The following is a 19,046-nucleotide window of genomic DNA, read 5'->3' as shown; positions in this document are numbered from 1 at the left end:
ACAGTCTAAGGTGTTTAATTGTGTTTCCTTCTATGTACTGCGTATCCAATGTACTTGGATTAAAGGAGCTCTTAGAAAAACTTGGAAATCGTGTTAATTAGAGTTTCTGACAATGAGATTAGAGACTCATCAATCACACCTAGAGATTAGATTTGGTCTTTGCACTGGAGGTGTGTAAAAGACTGGATAAATATCAAATATGTGAGTTATGAAATCCACTCAAACAGAAGTGTTTGAGGAAAGAGGACAGTGAGGAGCAGGTTGTTTAACGAGGGAACAGCCTGGTATTTTAAGACGTCGACATGGTGTCAAATAGTGATGGTAAAACTGGGCTTTTTGAACCACTGTGTCAAAAAGTGGTTCTCGACTCAAAGTTTCATTCAGTTCACTTGGGTGACATCCACTAGCAGCCGTGGGTGTTGTAAAACCAAATGAAGCCCTGCAAATGTGACGCACCTTTCATGTGTATAATTAGACTTTTTAACATTTGTTGGGACAATCACTCAAAAGACCTGGCAATCCAACTGTGTTTTATGTATTTGGTGTTTGTGTCCCATATTAAAAAAGTATCTGAGTAAATCTATCTAGGAAATAATACAGGGTGGTGGTGCAGGACATCAGCAGCTCTTCCTGGGGTCCTCCCATAACAAGCAGACATAACAGTATACATTTACAAGCACAGAAACAATGTGATCCATACTGATATTACCTGCTTAAGTACACTTAACAGTCAAATGAAATAGCATTAACAATAATAATGCAAAATAAAACTTAAAATAATAATAATAATATAAAATAAACATAATGATAGGTATGTGTGTGCACGTGTTTGATAGTATCCTATATGTATGTCTATATGCACAGAATTGTTTACAGGGTTTATAGGGCTATTTGATGTTACTGCAGTTGTCTTTTAAAGTTTGCTTTTGTTTGCGCTTTACTGATCTGTTCTGGAAGAGAGTTCCATTCCACCATGGCTCCATATATAACTGTTCTTTGCATTGATTGTGTTCTTGCTTTAGGAACTGTATACCAGCCTCTGGTGGCATGTATGTATGTCAGAGCTACATGTCAGTTAGTTATATAAGCAATTCAGGCTCTTTAACACATTAATATTTCTAACAAAAACAAGCAGTGATGCTGTCAGCCTCTCAGTGACTTTCCTCCAGGAGAACTTGACATACATTTTATTTACATTAGATCTTAGTGCACGTCGAAGGGCCAGAAGAGCTGCTTTATTCTGAGCTAGCTGCGGCTTTCCTATCTCCTTCTTGTTTGCACCTGACCACACCACTGAGCAATAGCCTTGATGATCCCAGTCATCCCCTGTATGATGAGTTCAGGTTGCTTCCATCAGGTCGCAGATACAGTGTTCCTAAATGTAGGACCAATAGAATGAGGAATTCTTTGGTTCCGGCAGCCATTGTTCTGCTGAATAACTCTTTGTAATGTTGGCGCTATTGTCTTTAATGGACTATTTATTGTATTTATTGTTGGTTTGTTGTCCATGTGATACTGCTGGCTGTAGAACAAATTGCCTCTCAGGGATAATAAAGACAACACAAGAGTTTAAAGAACTTGCTTGGTCAGTTGTGGTGTCAGAAAAGCTGAGCACCTTTTAATAACAGATATGTTCCTTCTCATCTTCTCAACAACAGCATCTATTTGTCTCATCCATGACAAATTACTGGGTGGGGAAGCAAAATTTACAATGAACATTTAGTTGTTTTTTTCTCAGCAGGCATTACGTCAATTGTTTTGAAACCAAACATATATTGATGTCATAATCATACCTAACACTATTATCCATACCTTTTCAGAAACTTTTGCCCATATGAGTAATCAGGAAAGCAAACGTCAAAGAGTGTGTGATTTGCTGAATGCACTCGTCACACCAAAGGAGATTTCAAAAATAGTTGGAGTGTCCATAAAGACTGTTTATAATGGAAAGAAGAGAATGACTATGAGCAAAACTATTACGAGAAAGTCTGGAAGTGGAGGAAGGAACAAAAAACGTACCAAAGCTTTTATTAAAGCTCTCAAATCCCAAATCCTAAAGGATCCAACCAAATCCATGAGAAAAATGGCAATTGAACTTGAGGTAGACAACAAGACCATTAGAAATGCAGTAAAATATGATTTGAAGTTAAAATCTTACACAAGAACACCAAAACACTTGTTGACAACAGCTATGAAGGAAAAGAGATTGGAAAGGTGCAAGAAAATTATTACATGGTTCAAGAAAAAGTCCTCCATTGTAACGATCTTTTCAGATGAAAAGATCTTCACTGTCGATGCTGTTCTGAACCGCAGAAATGACAGATTTATCGCAAAATCTCCTTTGGTGTGACGAGTGCATTCGGCAAATCACACACTCTTTGCCGTTTGCTTTCCTGATTACTCATATGGGCAAAAGTTTCTGAAAAGGTATGGATAATAGTGTTAGGTATGATTATGACATCAATATACGTTTGGTTTCAAAACAATTGACGTAGTGCCTGCTGAGAAAAAACAACTAAATGTTCATTGTAAATTTTGCTTCCCCACCCTGTACAATCTGCAATAACACCCTTTAAATGGTTTCTCTTTGTTAAGACATCTCCCCCAGCCTTTGAGAACACTCTTTCACAAGAATCAATCAATCAATCAACCAACCAACCAATCAATCAATCAATCAATCAAATTTTATCAATATAGCATTACATCATACCAAAACTTATCTCATGACACTTCACATTTAGAGCTGGTCTAATCCAGACTCTTAGGTCAGTTCACAGCCATCCAACAGAATCCTGCAGGAGCAAACACTTGGTGACAGTGGTGAGGACAAACTTCCTTTGAACAGGCACAAACCTGGAGCAGACCCTGACTCAAACAGAAGAAGCTGGTGTCACCAGGAACTGTTTGGCCAACTGATACAAGGGTGGATCCACAGTTTTGTGCATTCCCTAGTATTTGACTGGATCTTCTGCTCTTTCCAGTTGAGCAGCAGCTAGATATCCCTGAACCTCGACTACAGTCATCTGCATTTTTGGATCTTCTAGAATCCTCTGCATCATCGTCAAGAAGCTTCCACTGATTAATACCTGGGATAAAAAAACACATTATAAAACATGTATATTCGATGACGTTAGCGATGTAATTTGGGCTTACTTGTGGAAGCTGCAACAAGCTGTGGCTTTGGTGGTGCTGATGAAGTAGATGGTTCTCTGATAGGCAGCGAAGGCAGCGAAGGCAGCGAAGGCAGCGCTCAACCTTCCGCCATGTCAGCATTTGCAGGATTATGAAGACCAAGTGAACCATGGATCAAGCAAATTTGCCAGTGAAATCACACTTGTGAATTCTCAAGTCTCAGCACCAGACAGTTTATCATTGAGTATTCCTCTTAGTTCTGTCCCTGTTGTTTTGCCAGGTCATGAATGGACTGACTTAAGATTTCATTCAGTTATGTCGGAGCATGTGGATCAGTAGTTCAGCAGTGGAGGCTTAAAATGGTGACAACATTTTTCTAAATTGTGCTGTGGCCTCATATTCATTGACTGTCAGAGGAGCCAAATGGGTATTAAATGTTGCCAGAGCTGCTGCCTCTGCTCCTCTCTGCTCATGGAGATGATTTAGCATCTCATAAGTGCTGTTCCACTGTGTTTCCACCTCTAGTATCAATTTCATGACCCGGCGGCCCATTTGCACCTGCATCTGCTGAAGTCTCTCCTTTGCTGTGGTGCTTGTTTTAAACTAGGCTACAATTTTCTGCACCCTTGACCCAATGTCATCAAGACCATGAGTTGAATCAATGGATTTTTTTTTTTCTAACAATCAGGTTTAGAGTGCTTAAGAGTCTGCTTTAGAGGGTTATGCAGACAGCATGCCCAACTTTTAGAATTTTGGCAGTGGCTATCATATTTTGGCTGCATCTGTCACCAAGCTGCTCACATTTACACAAATTCCCTTTTCCTCCATCAGCTCCAGCACAACAGCTGCGATATTTTCAACTTTGTGACAATTGGTGACAGGATGAACCCTCAATAGGCTGGCTGAAAGTTGTTAATCAGGGCCAACAAAATGCAGGTAAAACCCAGATATGTATCCATGTGAACGGAGGTCCACATATCTGCTGAAATGCTGACACTGTCAGTGGTCACTAATTCAGCCCAAACCTTCTCTTTTTCCTCCATATATCCAGGGGGCTTGCACAGGTCTTGAAAGTCTTAAAAAGTATGGAATTTTGAAACACTATTTTCCAGACCTTGAAAAATCTGGAATTTTGTGTGAAAGTCTTAGAGTATGGAAAAATGTTTCTCATATTTGACTTTTAGAGTATGCTCACAGTCTCATAATCTTATAAGATAAGAAATACATGAGGAAAGAATATAAAAAACTTGATATTTCACTAACCGGTTAGTACTGGAATGATTCTAGTGTGATATCCATGGACTTTTGTGATTTTCATTTGTTTTGAAAACGCTTCTGTCAGTAAACATAATTTACTGTGAATTATGCATTCATTCATTCATTAACATTAACGCTTCTGCTACACACAACAGATACAATCTCAACCAAAAAAGTAGGCACACAAGTATAAAAGTGCATAAAGTCAAGGTCTTGGGGAAAAAATAGCATAGTTTTGAAAAAGTCTGGAATTTTTATTTGGATAAATAGCAAGCACCCTGTATATCTCCTCGCCACCATGGATTTAACAGTATTCCTAAATGGGATCCAGTTTTGCCACAAATGCTCTGAATCTAAGATCACTTGCCACAGTGAAAGGCTGAGAATCCTTCACTATAAAGTCCACAAGTACCTCATGAAGCTCTTTTTTCCTGGTTCCTAAAATAATATATAGATAAATAGAATAAATCAACTTTCATTTTAAATAAACTGCATTTCATTGAAATAGTTAGCTGAAACAAATGATACAAACAGCATGTTAGTGCTATAATGCTTCAGTCAGTCACTATTTACATGTTGGCTAGAAGCATAAATGGTGCTTACCTTGATTGGTGGTATGAGGCTGAGTGTTCTCATGTTTGGCTCTGTAATGCATCAGCATTGACGACATGTTGTTATTGTACATCAGCTGCTGACGGCAAAGTAAACACTGCACCTGTAAAAGCAACATGACGTGTTGTTCAAAACATACTTCACCTTACCTTCGATTTAGTTGCTGTCAGTAAAAAAGGCACCTTTTGAATGACAAGGCACTATGAGTATTATATTTGAACACTGAGACTGAACTTATTTCACTTTCCTTGATGGCTCCATTACTGAAAAACCCGAAATTCGCACAAATGGCTATTAGTAACGCACAGTACATTTGGTCCAAAACGTGAAAAGGTGTTTCAAAGCTCCGCCTGTCAAATCAAACCAGTCAGCTGAACCAGTCTGAAGGAAGCAATGAAGTGGTTTAAACATCATCAGTGACTTCAACTGAAGCAAGCTCTGACCCACTGCTTCTCAATAAATCATCTATCGAGTTCGAGTTTGTTTCAAAGCCTCAGTGTTGGAAGTAACATCACTAGCACTAAACATCTGAGAGAAAATTCTCCTCCTGGGTCTGAAAATCTGCCCAGTCATTCATGTAAAATTATGGACAGAGCCACCCCCCAACCCCACCTCCAAGTCCCAGAAATGTCTGATCTATTAAAAAAAAGAAGACTGAGAGCTGTTATTAACATTGACCCACCTTGGTTATCTGCCCTAAAAAATTATCCTCGACAGAAAAATGCAGACACCGTGACCTGCTGTGAGACAATAAAGCCCTTGTTAAGTTGGCCGGCTCTAACAGAAGCAGCAGGTGTAAAAACAGAGCGAGCAAAGATAGCTGCCATGTCAGTTTGAGCTGCATTAGACAGCTTGATGACATGATGTTTTAGTGGAGGAACCAATTTAGCAGACGTCTGTTTGTTTGTAATAATATAGTCAGTCAGTCATTTCACAAAGAACTGGAGGAAGGAGAGAATGCTTTGTTTAAATACATTCATCCAGAATAAGTCCAAAGAAATGTACATCATCTGTAATAAAAAACAACAGATGAGGTCATTATTAGGAGCTTAGGGACAAATATTTAACTTAGTAATGGTGGTTTTGTTTTTAAAAGTTAGAATATATTGGACTCAGCTGCTTCAAATGTCATCATTTTTAAAGGGGCAATTTGTAACATTGGAACAACCTGCTGGTATAGTGGTTAGTACTTCCACCTTACAGTAAGAAGGATGTAGGTTTGATTTTTTGTTGGACCTGAAACTTTTTGTGCTGCATTTGCCTGACTTCACCATGTTACACAAGTTTAATCTGGGCCTTCCACTTTCCCCTGCCATTAAAAAGTTGTACACAGGTTCATTCTTCTATCAGTGACCTTTAACCTCTGTGCCAATGAAGATCTGGAGTAGATCCGGAAGTGCCTTCGATGGCAGCTAACTGCTCCTGATGTGTATGCTATGCGCTAATGCTAACGCTGCGTACTGTGTATGTGTTAGAATGGGTAAAATGCAGAGACTGAATAATCCTACAGGGACAATATGATCAGTTAACCTTTATCGACATAATAAACAGCTAATTGTGTTTATACTGCAAAGGTATCAGCATCGTCAAGTAGTACTAAATCATTTGCTAAGCTATCACTATTTAACAAACTTACAAGTCTAGAATAAACATTGTGAGTATATTATCAACTCCATTCCTTTATTCACTTAGAACTGTATTATTTTTAGTGGTGGAAAGCAATACCAATGTTGATGGTCTTCTTGAGTTTTGTAAGCTTTTCAGCCATTGTTGCATTTACTCTTTACTGCTGTGTTTACTGTCACCTCTCAGGGACTACCTGTCTTTACAAGCTATTGAAAAGAGACTAGAAAAGCCACCTCTTTCTTCTTCGTATGAAGGCTGAGGGCAGACTGGATAAAACGGTGACTCACTACACCTCTTGAAATGTGGGATGACTCAGGGACTTGAATGAAGAGCTACATCCTGACATACCACTTGTGGCGTGGCAGCCAAATAGCAACCTGTGGTCCAATAAATTTGGCCCAAATTCATACTGATATAAAACAAACCCTTTGGTGCATTAATGCATGATTACCACAAAGCCTGCCCATCTGTCATTTTCCATTAGGCTATGTTAAAACACAGTATCTTCAGGAATGACTTGACAGGATTTCTTAAAGTTTGGAACAAACAACATGTTCTGGTTCCGAGTGCTACTAATTGACAGAACTGCCTCAGATCATAATGAAAGCATAGTGAATGCATCTGATTGAACGTATAGGTGTTGTCTGGTGTATTTAACGGTTTTAAACTGGAAAGCATGGGCACCATTATGGAGTCCAATGATCACTTCTAATAATAAATCCATGACTGCAGCTAGCTAATTAGCATAACTTCAACAGATACTATCTATGCGACACAGTACATTGATGTCTTTGACATAACATTAAAGGTGTGATTTCTTCACACTTTGTTGGCTATTTTCTTTGAAGACAAAGTATGTAACATTTCCCAACACTATATAGATTTTTACAAAAATAACCCCTCTCAGTCTTCACTTTGGACCCTCTGTCAGTGTGCAGTGGTGAATTTACCTGCAGAGACCCTGTCCTCTTCTAGTATTTTCTATTTTCCTCTTATTTAGCTGGACATGGGGAGTGTCTGGGTGGTACATAATGGAACATGCATGGACAGAACAAAATAAAAACAGTGACTGGTCATCCAGCTCCCTCTTCATATTGCTTCTCACTTCCTTTCACTTGCCCCTTTTACACAGCACTTCTGTTACAGGAATATTTCGCCTTTATTCTGAAACGACGTCTGTGTAAACAAAATGGTGGGATCATTTGTTCCCACCTCTGTCATGGCTTTGTAACACCTCTGAAGGTAGTAACAGAGCTGTGATAAAGGTGGAACCATGATTCTGGAATGCTATGTAAAAGGAACACCTGTCGTTCCACAACCAAGGCATAATGTTTTGATGGCATATTGCATGAGCGACCCCCGTGCCAGGGGGTTTAAAAATGAACATGGGCTGTGTACAGAAAACAAACACATCAGTGTCACCAGAAAGATGTCAAACTGGGGAGACGCTGAGATCTACGAGCTGTTGTCACTTCGGGTGGAGGACTCTATCCATGCTAACATTTGTGGAACGGTTAAAGACTCTGGAGAGGTAAGCAACACCGCTATGCTCGGGGTATTTCCAACGCACAAGTTATACGTCACACTAAACGCTGTGCTGCGTCACTGCCCTTTGATTCCAGAATGCAGGTCTACTGTATAAAAGTCCAGCCTGTCTCACCTCTGTTACTCCTTTGGCTTGGCTGTGGAAATCACTCAGTGGTGGAAAAAAGGCGGGATCACCATCTCACCTTTTTTTCCAGGATCAAGTGGCTACTGTCTTAGGAGACAAATCTGTGGGAAAAGCACACACAGACTTTACATCCAATCACCTCTAACAGACCTGTCAGCAACAAGCACAGCAGAAATGTGCTTTGCCTACATATCACCCCTGGAATATTAGGATACAGTAGAGGTGTAGGGATATTTGTTTATGTTTGTACAAGGCAACCACTGTTCCAGAATCAGGAAACAACCTTTTGTTTTTCTATTACATGTGTTTTTTATTTCTTGCTCTGTCTTTTCAGATTATTGCTCCCGCAACCACCACCTTGTCTCCCTTGTTCACTGAGCTGAGAGGAAGTTTTAAAATTCTTTTTTAAAAACACAAGCAACCAATATTAGGTTCATTGCCTTTAACTTCTGTAATGTTTTAAAATAAAAGTGTAAGACTTTGGTCCTTTAACTTATAGAGTTCAGTATGTCTTGTGGTGCCCCAGGTCTGATTTTTGCTGATGTGTTTAAGGTATTTAAAGTATGTGGCTGAGCTTTAGAGGGATCATGGTTCCGGTTAAACACTGAGGAACTGAGCAGTTGGTTAAAGCAAGTGGCATGAGGTGTTCATTCTATGAACATTTAACTTGTATACCATTTCTTATACCTATTGTATGTAAGACTAACAATCACATCTCTATGAGCAGTGATCACAATAAAACTGAATCCCAATGCTTTTAAAAGCACAAATACTCATTGAAAAACAGTATTGTCACAACACCGTCAGCAGACACAATTGAATTCTCCAGTTCAACTCTCAAGGTTAATATCAACACAAACAAACACACCTCGTTCACATTTGCATTGGTTACTGTATTGTTATGTGTTTCTGCATAATCATATACTGTGAGAAAATGTGCGTGAGCGTGAGAGAGAGAAAGACACACACATGCAGAGATCACTGACCCCAATAATCCTCTTTCTCCCAGCATACACATCTCTTTCCTGGGTGGAGCTCCGCTGTTGTCATGGCAATGCTCCGAGAAGGAGGGAGGGGGGGCAGCAGATAAAAGCAAACACTCCTCTTTCTCTGTGGGATGTTGTGATGACCAGTGAAGCGGCAGAGACATGCCAGGGCTGTGTCAAGACCGTACTCATTACATTACTTCTGTCTCCTCTCCTTCATTTTGCTGACAGCTCACTCAAATGAGAGATGCATGAGGCGGGAGCATGTGCATGTGTGTCGGGGGTCTTCCGTGCTCCCTGTCCTCATCATCCCTGCATGTGCCCTTTCCCTCCCCCACATACGCCACTTCTCTCCCACTCTTTCCCTTTCACCCTTCCCCTTTTCGTCCCCCTGCTTCCCCCGCAAAACTCATAACAGCTCTCATGAACCTATTGCTCTGCTCATTGTATGCTGATGACGAACTATAGCCTAATGTATCTCCCCACCCTCACTCTGTGTCCTCTTTTTTTATCATTTATGAAATGATGTGAAGGAGGAACTTTAAAGGTACAAAATGTAGCACGAGCAATGACACACACGAATGAACTGTTTTTATATCCATGATTAAAAAGTGAGCTCAGTTAGAAATATCTTCATAAGAACCTGTAACCTGATTTCTGTGTAGGGGACTCGGATAGGATTTTCTGCAAATCCTTATGCTTATGTTGCCTGTCTGGCTGTTAGCTTAGAGTTTTAGTCTGCTAACATGAACAAATGAATGGTTCCCAGAACACAGACTCCAAAACCAACTTTGTGTTAACAAATGAACATGTGCAAATCTTACCTTTAAACCTTTAAATGAAATGTTATATAGTATACCTATTAGATTTTCATATTTAATAAACAGTTATGTATGGCATTAAACTTTACAGAATCTTACATTTTGCACTTTTATAGTTAGTCTAATGAACCCTAACATTTGGGACATAAGGTAACATAAACTTTTGAATATTTGTATTATGTTTCATAGAATTACACAATTACTTGTTACATATTCCATCCATCATTACAGGACAAAATGTTGCACCTTTAAGCTAGACTGAAGAAAAGTAATAGAACATACTATAAACGTTACCCATTTTATAAAATTACATGAACTGTTTCAGAATATTACAGATTTCACCTTTAAAGGTGCTGGAGACTTTCGTTGACCAATTTTTCATCAGATCTGTAAAACCTCAGTCATAGCCGAAGTATCACGAATCTGTAAGTCTTTCTGTGATTACTCACCTGAATCTCTTGCATTATGGTGAACATTTTCGAAGTGCCATCCACCGTAAACAAAACTCATGTGTTTACATTCAGACCGGGCTTGCACTGCGCGAACCTCCCAGCTGCCTGCAGCGGTAGCGGCAGCAGCAGCGCAAGCCTCAGTTTCCCACAATGCACATCACGACAAAAAATTCAGAAGATGTCCGAGTGACTTCCCGGTCTGAATGTAAACACATGGGTTTTGTTTACGGAGGATGGCACTTCAAAATTGTTCACCATAATGCAAGAGATTCAGGTGAGTAATCACAGAAAGACTAACAGATTTGTGATACTTAGGCTATGACTGAGGTTTTACAGATTTTATGAAAAATTGGTCAACCAAAGTCTCCAGCACCTTTAACCCTAGAATGAAAATGATAATGTTACTTTTACAGAGCATTATCTATATAGTTATTTCTACAACTATGTAATGTAGTGCAAATTTGAACCTACATTATTTCAATCTTTACATCAAACTCAAAGAAAAAGTCACTACACAATTCCAGTTTAATGAGCAGAAGATGACCCCCCATAAAAAAAACAAAACAAAACAAAACAAAAAACCCAAAATAAAACAAAAACAAAGCTTGTTTCCAGGAAAAAAAAAAAAAAATAAAATAATAAATAAATAAATTTTATATATATATATATATATATATATATATATATATATATATATATATATGTATATATATATATATATATATATATATATATATATATATATATATATATACACACACACACACATATATATATATATATATGGGCAAAATTTGGTATCTTACATTTTGTGCAAAAATACTTGCGCCAAATGGACAACCTGAAATACAACACTTTTTGTACTAAAATAGTGAAAACTTAAATATGAACTACCCTATATTGGTTTGCCAGATGATTTAAAACAACATAGTTACATGGTAGGATATTGGACAAAACATTACAGAATATTATATATTGCACCTTTAAAGCTAGAATGATAATTATTTGCATATGTCACACATTGTAACTTTGACTTGTGAATTATATATATTACATGAAACTACATTATTACACAATGTTTATTTTATCAAATGACACCTTTAAAGAGCATTTTATATTATGTGTTTAAAGCTAGAATGTGAAATGTTTCCCATATTGCACCTTTTTATATAAATGTTTCATGTTGTATAAAATAAGAGTCACTTACTGCAAATTAGAAAGCACTAGAATGATTAAATGTAACTTGTACATCTATCTATCTATCTATCTATCTATCTATCTATCTATCTATCTATCTATCTATCTATCTATCTATCTATCTATCTATCTATCTATCTATCTATCTATCTATCTATCTATCTATCTATCTATCTATCTATCTATCTAGTACCTTAATGTTAGAAATGCTTCATATCATGTAAAGTTACATAATTTCACTTTCTATACATTACATAACACATTAAAGAATATTATATTTTGCACGTTTAAGTGTCTAACCTTGTTCCATTTTCTGAAGTCTCTGTTCTGTTCAGTCTCCACTTAAAAGAGACTTTTTATCATAAAACACAAAAGGAATTCTGTCTCATCTCTTTACTTCTGCTGTTTTTCTGAAAATGACAATGTGGCACAAATCATTACACAAATTGACTCTTTCAGAACACTTTAATAAAAGTAAACCCTTGTAGTTGCAGGATGTATTCCTAAAAGCATGAGAGTCGAAACAAAACACAGTATCCCCTGCAGAAATGTCTCTCTTCCTCTTAGATGCTTGTTTTGTTACTTGTCGAGGATTGCGTTACATGTGCTTTGCCTGCTCCTTCACCACTGAAATTACTGATTTATAAACCATTCCATTATCCATTAGATCCTCATTCCTCTGCATGGTTACATATGCACAATGGAGACATGTGTAAATGACGGTTTCCAATAGGGAAAATGAGCATAAGAAGCACATACAGACAATAATTAGAAATATTGCTGCATGCATCATTACTTAAACTGCGTAAAACTAAAGTTAAGACGACACATCAGTGTGACACTTCAGACTAACAGGCATCTCTTCTCTATTGTATTCATGTGCAAATGGTATGTCTAAAATGATCTGACTGTAATGACTTAAACTGGGTTAGGCACAATGATGAAACACAATAAAAAGAACGGTACTTTTCCCATAAACTATATAATGTTGCACATGGTTCTATTGAAGTTTCAGACGTTCTACTCTGCTGATAGTGCTAAAGCCTCTTTTATCATCACAGGAAATGAGGATGATTGAGTGTTAGAAATTGACACATGAAAGATTTGCTCGTCCTCTCTCCTCTCCCATCCTGTCACCCTTTGCTGTTCATGGCAGTGTGTTTTCTGTACCCTCACTACGGTCTATAATTATTAAATTAATCATTATTGCTGCTTTAGTTATCTCCTACCATTTATTCTTTCCATCATTATGATACAGTGCTTGTGTCTGCAGTGTGATGATCAGTGATCAGTGGAGGAAAATATCGTGTATGCTGGCCTAAAGTATGAAATACAGACGGAAAAGAAAAGGCACAAATAATGATCATGATTTCCTTTCATGCAATCCACAGCACTTATATGATAAAGAGCCATTTTTATTTTAAAATGACAAAATGCAATAAGATGGAGGATAAAAGAGGAGTTTGGAGTGCAGCTTCTGATAATTATGGTCTCTCATTTTGGGATCTGGTGATAATGATGTTGAATATTGTATGAATGATAAAAAGAGAAATCAAAAAAAAATGGTAGCATCATCTTTACATTCGATTGTAAAGTTGCATTACTGACAGCATAATTTCTTCTTGGCAGATAAAGTGAGATGGATTTTTTGACAATAATGAGTTTGTCGTTGACATTTAGGGCGTTTAAAGCCAAATAGGACTGAGCTTCACATTTTCATCTCATTATATATCGAGTAAATGCAGATAGGAATATACTGCCCATACAGTGACACAGTACTAATGATCTCTATTAAAATGTGCTTTAGTGATGACCATTAGTGTGTAGACAGACAAGACAATACAAGACAGTATGGAAAATGGTGTCTTATTTGTACATAACACAAAGTATTTGTGTGCATAACAGTAAAAATGAGTTTCATGGATGATCTATTGATATATATCAGGGTCAAGTATACAACATTAACTTATTTAAAGTCAGGTTTTTTTCCCCAGGATTTGTGAATGGCTTATATGAGATGGCTGTTTATTTAGTTAGTTAGTTAAACATTTCTACTCTGCATTTCTACATAATTTCAAACTGATATTAATACTGTACCACTTCTGTTGATATATGCGCCTGGCCCAGCGAAAGTGGACATCAGTTTCAGTTTCTTTTTTCTCTAAATCAATATTTTTGATTACTTAGCATGAAAGACATATATCTCTAGTTTCTAAAACTTTGTTTATTTAATTTGTGCCTGAATTACAACTGGATATGTAATAAAATATATGAGAATACATAAATACATAAATTCATACATAATACATAAATATATAAATTCAGAATGTAAATAGCAATGTGCAAATAAATATGTTCAAAATATATGCCTGTGTCTAATCTTATATTTCTCAATAATCAAATACAATAATGATTTTGAATGTTATTTTTTATATAGAAAAAAAAAACAGTAGAAAGATGTGTATTAAATATAGTAATAAAACCTATGAGGTCAAAGACTGATAATTTTATCAGTATCTTAATAAAATCTTTGATTACAATTATGGTGCATCACACTGAACAAAAACCTCTCTCCGTTACTTTTTTGGATTCTCACTGTTACCATGAATTAATGTCTTTTAAAACTAAAATAAAAATGATGTCAGATTCATTTTTGGATATAATGTACTCTCATATATGAAGAAAAGTGTGGTATGCTAAATATTTGCACTTTCCTTGAGGAACAGCACTTTTGGGTATCTTTTCGAAATCTTGAATAACTGCTGTATATTTTTCCTCACTTCGTTGCTTTGTAAATGATGATAAATTCACGACTTTCTTAAATATTTGGTTATTATTCCTTAATGGCATGTTAAAGTACTTGCTTAGACCTACAATTGGAGCCATTATGGCTGCTGCTAAATTAATTTTTAAAAACAGATATGGAGTGATTATAATGCTGCACAGTGCTTTGTCACTCCGTTACTCACTTGGCCAGGCCCAGATATCTATCTATCTATCTATCTATCTATCTATCTATCTATCTATCTATCTATCTATCTATCTATCTATCTATCTATCTATCTATCTATCTATCTATCTATTTATATTAAGTCATTTTTTGCATGTATATTCTTACAAAAGTGTGTATCAGACTGAACCCTTGCATGACAGGTTTCTTCTGTTATTATGACAAACTGTTATTGTTCTAAATAGGTTACAGTGTGTGGAATGGGGGTGGGGGCCGACACCCATTTATTGTGAACTGCATTAACTCACAATACAAATCTGTCCATGCTCGTGAAGCCCATCCGTTCTCATATCTGTCAGGAGCTCTCCAAATGCTTACTTTAGTGGGTTGTGTCATTTGTAAGTTATCATAATTGTGATGATTTATCAGTGGTGTGCGTTCCAATAAAACATAAAAACACGGGCTGTTTTAAGGAAAATGGTTAAACACGAACGGTTGTAAATAATAATGAATGGGCAGCTGAAATAAGGCAACGGCAAAAGCCATGAATGAAAGGCGCATCTGCCTGGGTGGAAAAAGTAGGGCGCTGTGCGAGTCGTTGCTTTTCCTCCACTTCACCACCGAGCGCCAGTGTTTCTCCCTCGGAATAAAACCGCTCCTCTCCGGACTGTTTGATCACATGCTGGGAAGGTTTGAAGTTGCGGCTTCATGTCACACGCGCACCGACAAAGTGAATGGAACACCGGCGCAGAAGTGACACCGAGGCGACACAGAGCGCACGAGACGGCCGAAGCTGACCCACGGGGAAAAGAAATACACTCATAGGAAAAGAAGAAGAAGTAGTAGAAGAAGAAGCGGTGAGAGGATGAAAGCCGCGGGGGACAACAGTATCCCACCACCGGCGTCTCCGAAATCCGCGCTCTAGACCCCGTCGATTCGGCTCAGTTGAGAAAGTTCCGCGTGTGTGTACAATGGTTATAAATGGGTCTCACCTGAACAGCTCCACACCAGACCCCACCGACACAGTCCTGAACCGCCCGCCCTGGGTTACCACAACTTTGGGCTGCTTCCTCATCTTCACCATAGTTGTTGACATTCTGGGCAACCTCCTGGTCATCTTCTCCGTGTATCGCAACAAGAAGCTCAGGAACGCAGGTGAGTGGAGTCAGAGGCGCGCGTGACGGCGGACCGCTGCGCGCGCTATAGAACAGCTGTTTCCCAAAAACAAAAACAAAAAAAAGAAAAATATATAAAGTGAGTTGGGTTAAAGTATGTCACCGATTCTGTATTCTGTTTCCACCTCACGGCTTTATTATAAATGTTTTTATTTATTTATTTATTTTTTGTCATTAGTTGTCCATCTTTGCTCGCGAGCGTTAAAAACCCAGCGCGTGCTCACACCGGGGTATTAGACAATAATATCAAAACAAACCACAGCATCCCAGAGGGGAACGGTATTTTTAGTCTGATTTTTTTTTTTTTTTTTTTTTTTTTTGCCTGCTAGGGCTCAGCGTTCTATAACACGGCTGTCATTTCAGACATATTTCAGAAGTATAATGGGCTCGAATCGACGCGAACTCTCTATAGCCTACTTTTGGAGCGGATGTAATTTCAGTGACCTACTCCAAGCAGGCTATAGGAGCCGCTAAGCAGGCTCAGAGGAAAGGAAACACTATAGTTATTGACATAGTCCGAAGCCATGGGGAAAGCCCTGGCCCGGCACGGCACGGCTCAGACTAAATGCTCCCAGGCTTCCCCATCATCATTGGCAGATTAAATTTAATAATAACAAAAATAATGACAAGAGAATTCTGAAATCATTCCCAGCCCCTTTGGTGGAACTCGTATATTTCATACACTTAATGTGGATTTAATTGAATGATACAGGCTAGTGGAATTAAATTGTGCACCCCACCCCCTCCGCTTTGTCTAAGATTGACATAAGAGTGTTTGTCTCCCTCAGTGAAGGTAGTAAAACACTCTTAATTTAATAGTCAGAAGTCAGAGCGCTGCTGAGAAAACCCAAGGGGCTCCTGTCCTGTAGTGCTCAGGTCTGCCCACACTAACTGGCAGATACACATATCAAGGCTGTCATCATTTGGAGGTTGCAGTGGGATGATTTGTTAAATACACTCTTGACATCACCATTTCACTCACTGCAGAAATGTTAGGGGCACATTAGACTTCCATCATGTGGATAGAGAGTGGCAGAGAATATCTAGGATGGACAAGGATATGATTGCATATCACAGCGGTTCCTGCAGCCTCCCCATCATCAGCATTTGAGAGTTCACTGAGCAGTCGCATCCTCACAGAGCTGCACGCTACAGACTTAGTTGCTGAAGAAATACATCTATGGAATTTTCTGTGTCATGCTATCGCACCCCTAAATTGTGGAACAAAGTATGAGACAAATGCAAGATAAATTTAGGAAACAACATCTTTGAAGTTGTTCCATTAATTATAACTAATTACATGTAAGGAGGTCATAATGCAGCAGCAGCAAGAATTTAATCAAGCATGCATTTAACTTATGGTAGAATCCATATTCAACACTTTAATGTTATATATAGTTGAGTAATACCAGCTGGAATTGTGCGGGTTGGATTGGACAATTCAATTTTCTTTTTACGCAAGCTCATTTCCATCTCGGAGATAAGTCCAATCCAATGCCCGGGGATCAAAAGGAGCTGATGAAAAATCCCTCCATTTAATGTTTTCCAAAACTGTCAGTGAATACTAACTATGCAGGCTTGTGACGTCACTACTCAAGTTCAGGCTCTTTTAAACCCATTTGCTGCTTTTCATTCAAGTTCTGAAGATGTGTGTGCCTAACTCAAGGCTGTTAAAATTTGCACTCGGAGAAAAGCAAAATGTATGCAAATTGACAGACTATTGATTGATGTAAAAACTTTTCAAGGCATACTTTCTGGCTCTTAGAATGTTATGACGCCAGTAGGGCTGATACAGTTTGTTTTATCAGACTATCTCTATGAGAATTTGATGCCACAGATGATTGTTTGAAAAATGTGGCTTGGACTCAGTATCGGCCGGGTCTGTCAGGAATGTGTTTTAACAGCCATATTTTCCATCAAACAAGGATTCAGTTTTATGTTATTTGATAGATCAAATCTTCTTTACACAGGAAAGAAGTGGGCATAAATTTTCTTGGCATGAACTGAGTGCTTTTAGAGATTACACAGCAGTCTAAAAACTAGGTGATAAATTCAATAATAACGAGTAATGAAATCTACACAGTAGAGAACCTGGCAGGCGTTTGTGGTCACATATTGCAGGCAGCAGCACTGCTGTTTCTGCATGTCCAGACCCTCTGTCAGTGCATGAAATGGCCAGTGAGCGAGTAAGCGTGAATCTAACAACACATGGTGAGCTGTCTGAGCTGCATGGCTGGGTGCAGAATCAGTGCTGTGAGATCAGCTCAAAGCCAATAAATCATTTTAAATGTACCTGTTCTGTTGTAGATAAGGTTTTTGGAATTAATAGAAAGGAAAAGAAGCAAACGTCTGATCATTAGGAGCAAACATAGCCATGCAATGTTTTGTTTTGTTGGTGTGTTGTTATGTGTTGGGTGAGCTGTTCACATGTTGAATGTCAAAGAGGGCAATGAACTGATTCGACACGCTGTGAAAAGCGGTTAATGTTGAGTTTTCAGTGCCAAAGCAGAAATCTGTGCAGTCCGTTGTATTTGTCAACACTGCTGGATGTGGTGTCAGCAGTCCTAATTGGAAAACAGTGACTTGGCGTCAACCCTTTTTTCCCCTCATTATGTGTTAACAGAGTGAAAGACGGCACTTGTGTGAGCTATGATTTCATGACATATTTGTAATTAGTATCACGTCTCGTTGATACTGCTGTTATTTGGGCACCGAGTTCAACAGCTGAGCAAACTTTAAACGGTGTCTCTCCTACTGTACAAGTCACAGTGACACGTGTCAGATAAAAAGAAGATGTCTCAGTGTTCTGACACCTTCAGTTCTGCAGCTGCAAACAGTTCCACATTGCAGCAGGTCTGTCTGTTTTGGAGTGTGACAGAGTTTGTCTTTTTCCAGCATTGCTTGGCTTGGCTGTGTGCCGGCAGAATGTTATTTCCTATTGTTCACCTTCATTAACGCTGCTAGTATCTGCTCCAATGTTACTGCTCGCTTAGTATAATGAATATTTTGGTGCATTAATGCAGAATTAAATGCCATTTGCGTGTATCTCCAATTAAAATGGATATTTTAGGTTTTCTAAACATCCATTGGCTTTGTTGGGAGATTGTAAGCGGAAATTGGCTCAGTAATATGGAGCTTAATAAAGAGATGACTGTGAAAGGAAAAC

At 38.3% G+C, this 19,046-nt stretch overlaps 1 protein-coding gene across 1 annotated transcript in view; it reads left to right on the top strand.

Annotated features, from left to right (window-relative positions):
• Positions 1-15,377: 15,377 nt before the first annotated feature.
• mtnr1aa (melatonin receptor 1A a) overlaps positions 15,378-19,046 on the top strand; it is a 69,682-nt gene continuing 66,013 nt past the window's right edge. Inside the window, exon 1 of the mRNA XM_030133709.1 lies at positions 15,378-15,860. Within this exon, the coding sequence (XP_029989569.1) occupies positions 15,677-15,860 (184 nt within the window). The 5' untranslated portion in view covers positions 15,378-15,676. The remainder of the gene's footprint in view (positions 15,861-19,046) is intronic.

The sequence above is a fragment of the Sphaeramia orbicularis genome, chromosome 1 (genome assembly GCF_902148855.1).
Source record: "Sphaeramia orbicularis chromosome 1, fSphaOr1.1, whole genome shotgun sequence".
NCBI lineage: Eukaryota > Metazoa > Chordata > Actinopteri > Kurtiformes > Apogonidae > Sphaeramia > Sphaeramia orbicularis.
This window is presented reverse-complemented; position numbering and strand designations above follow the sequence as displayed.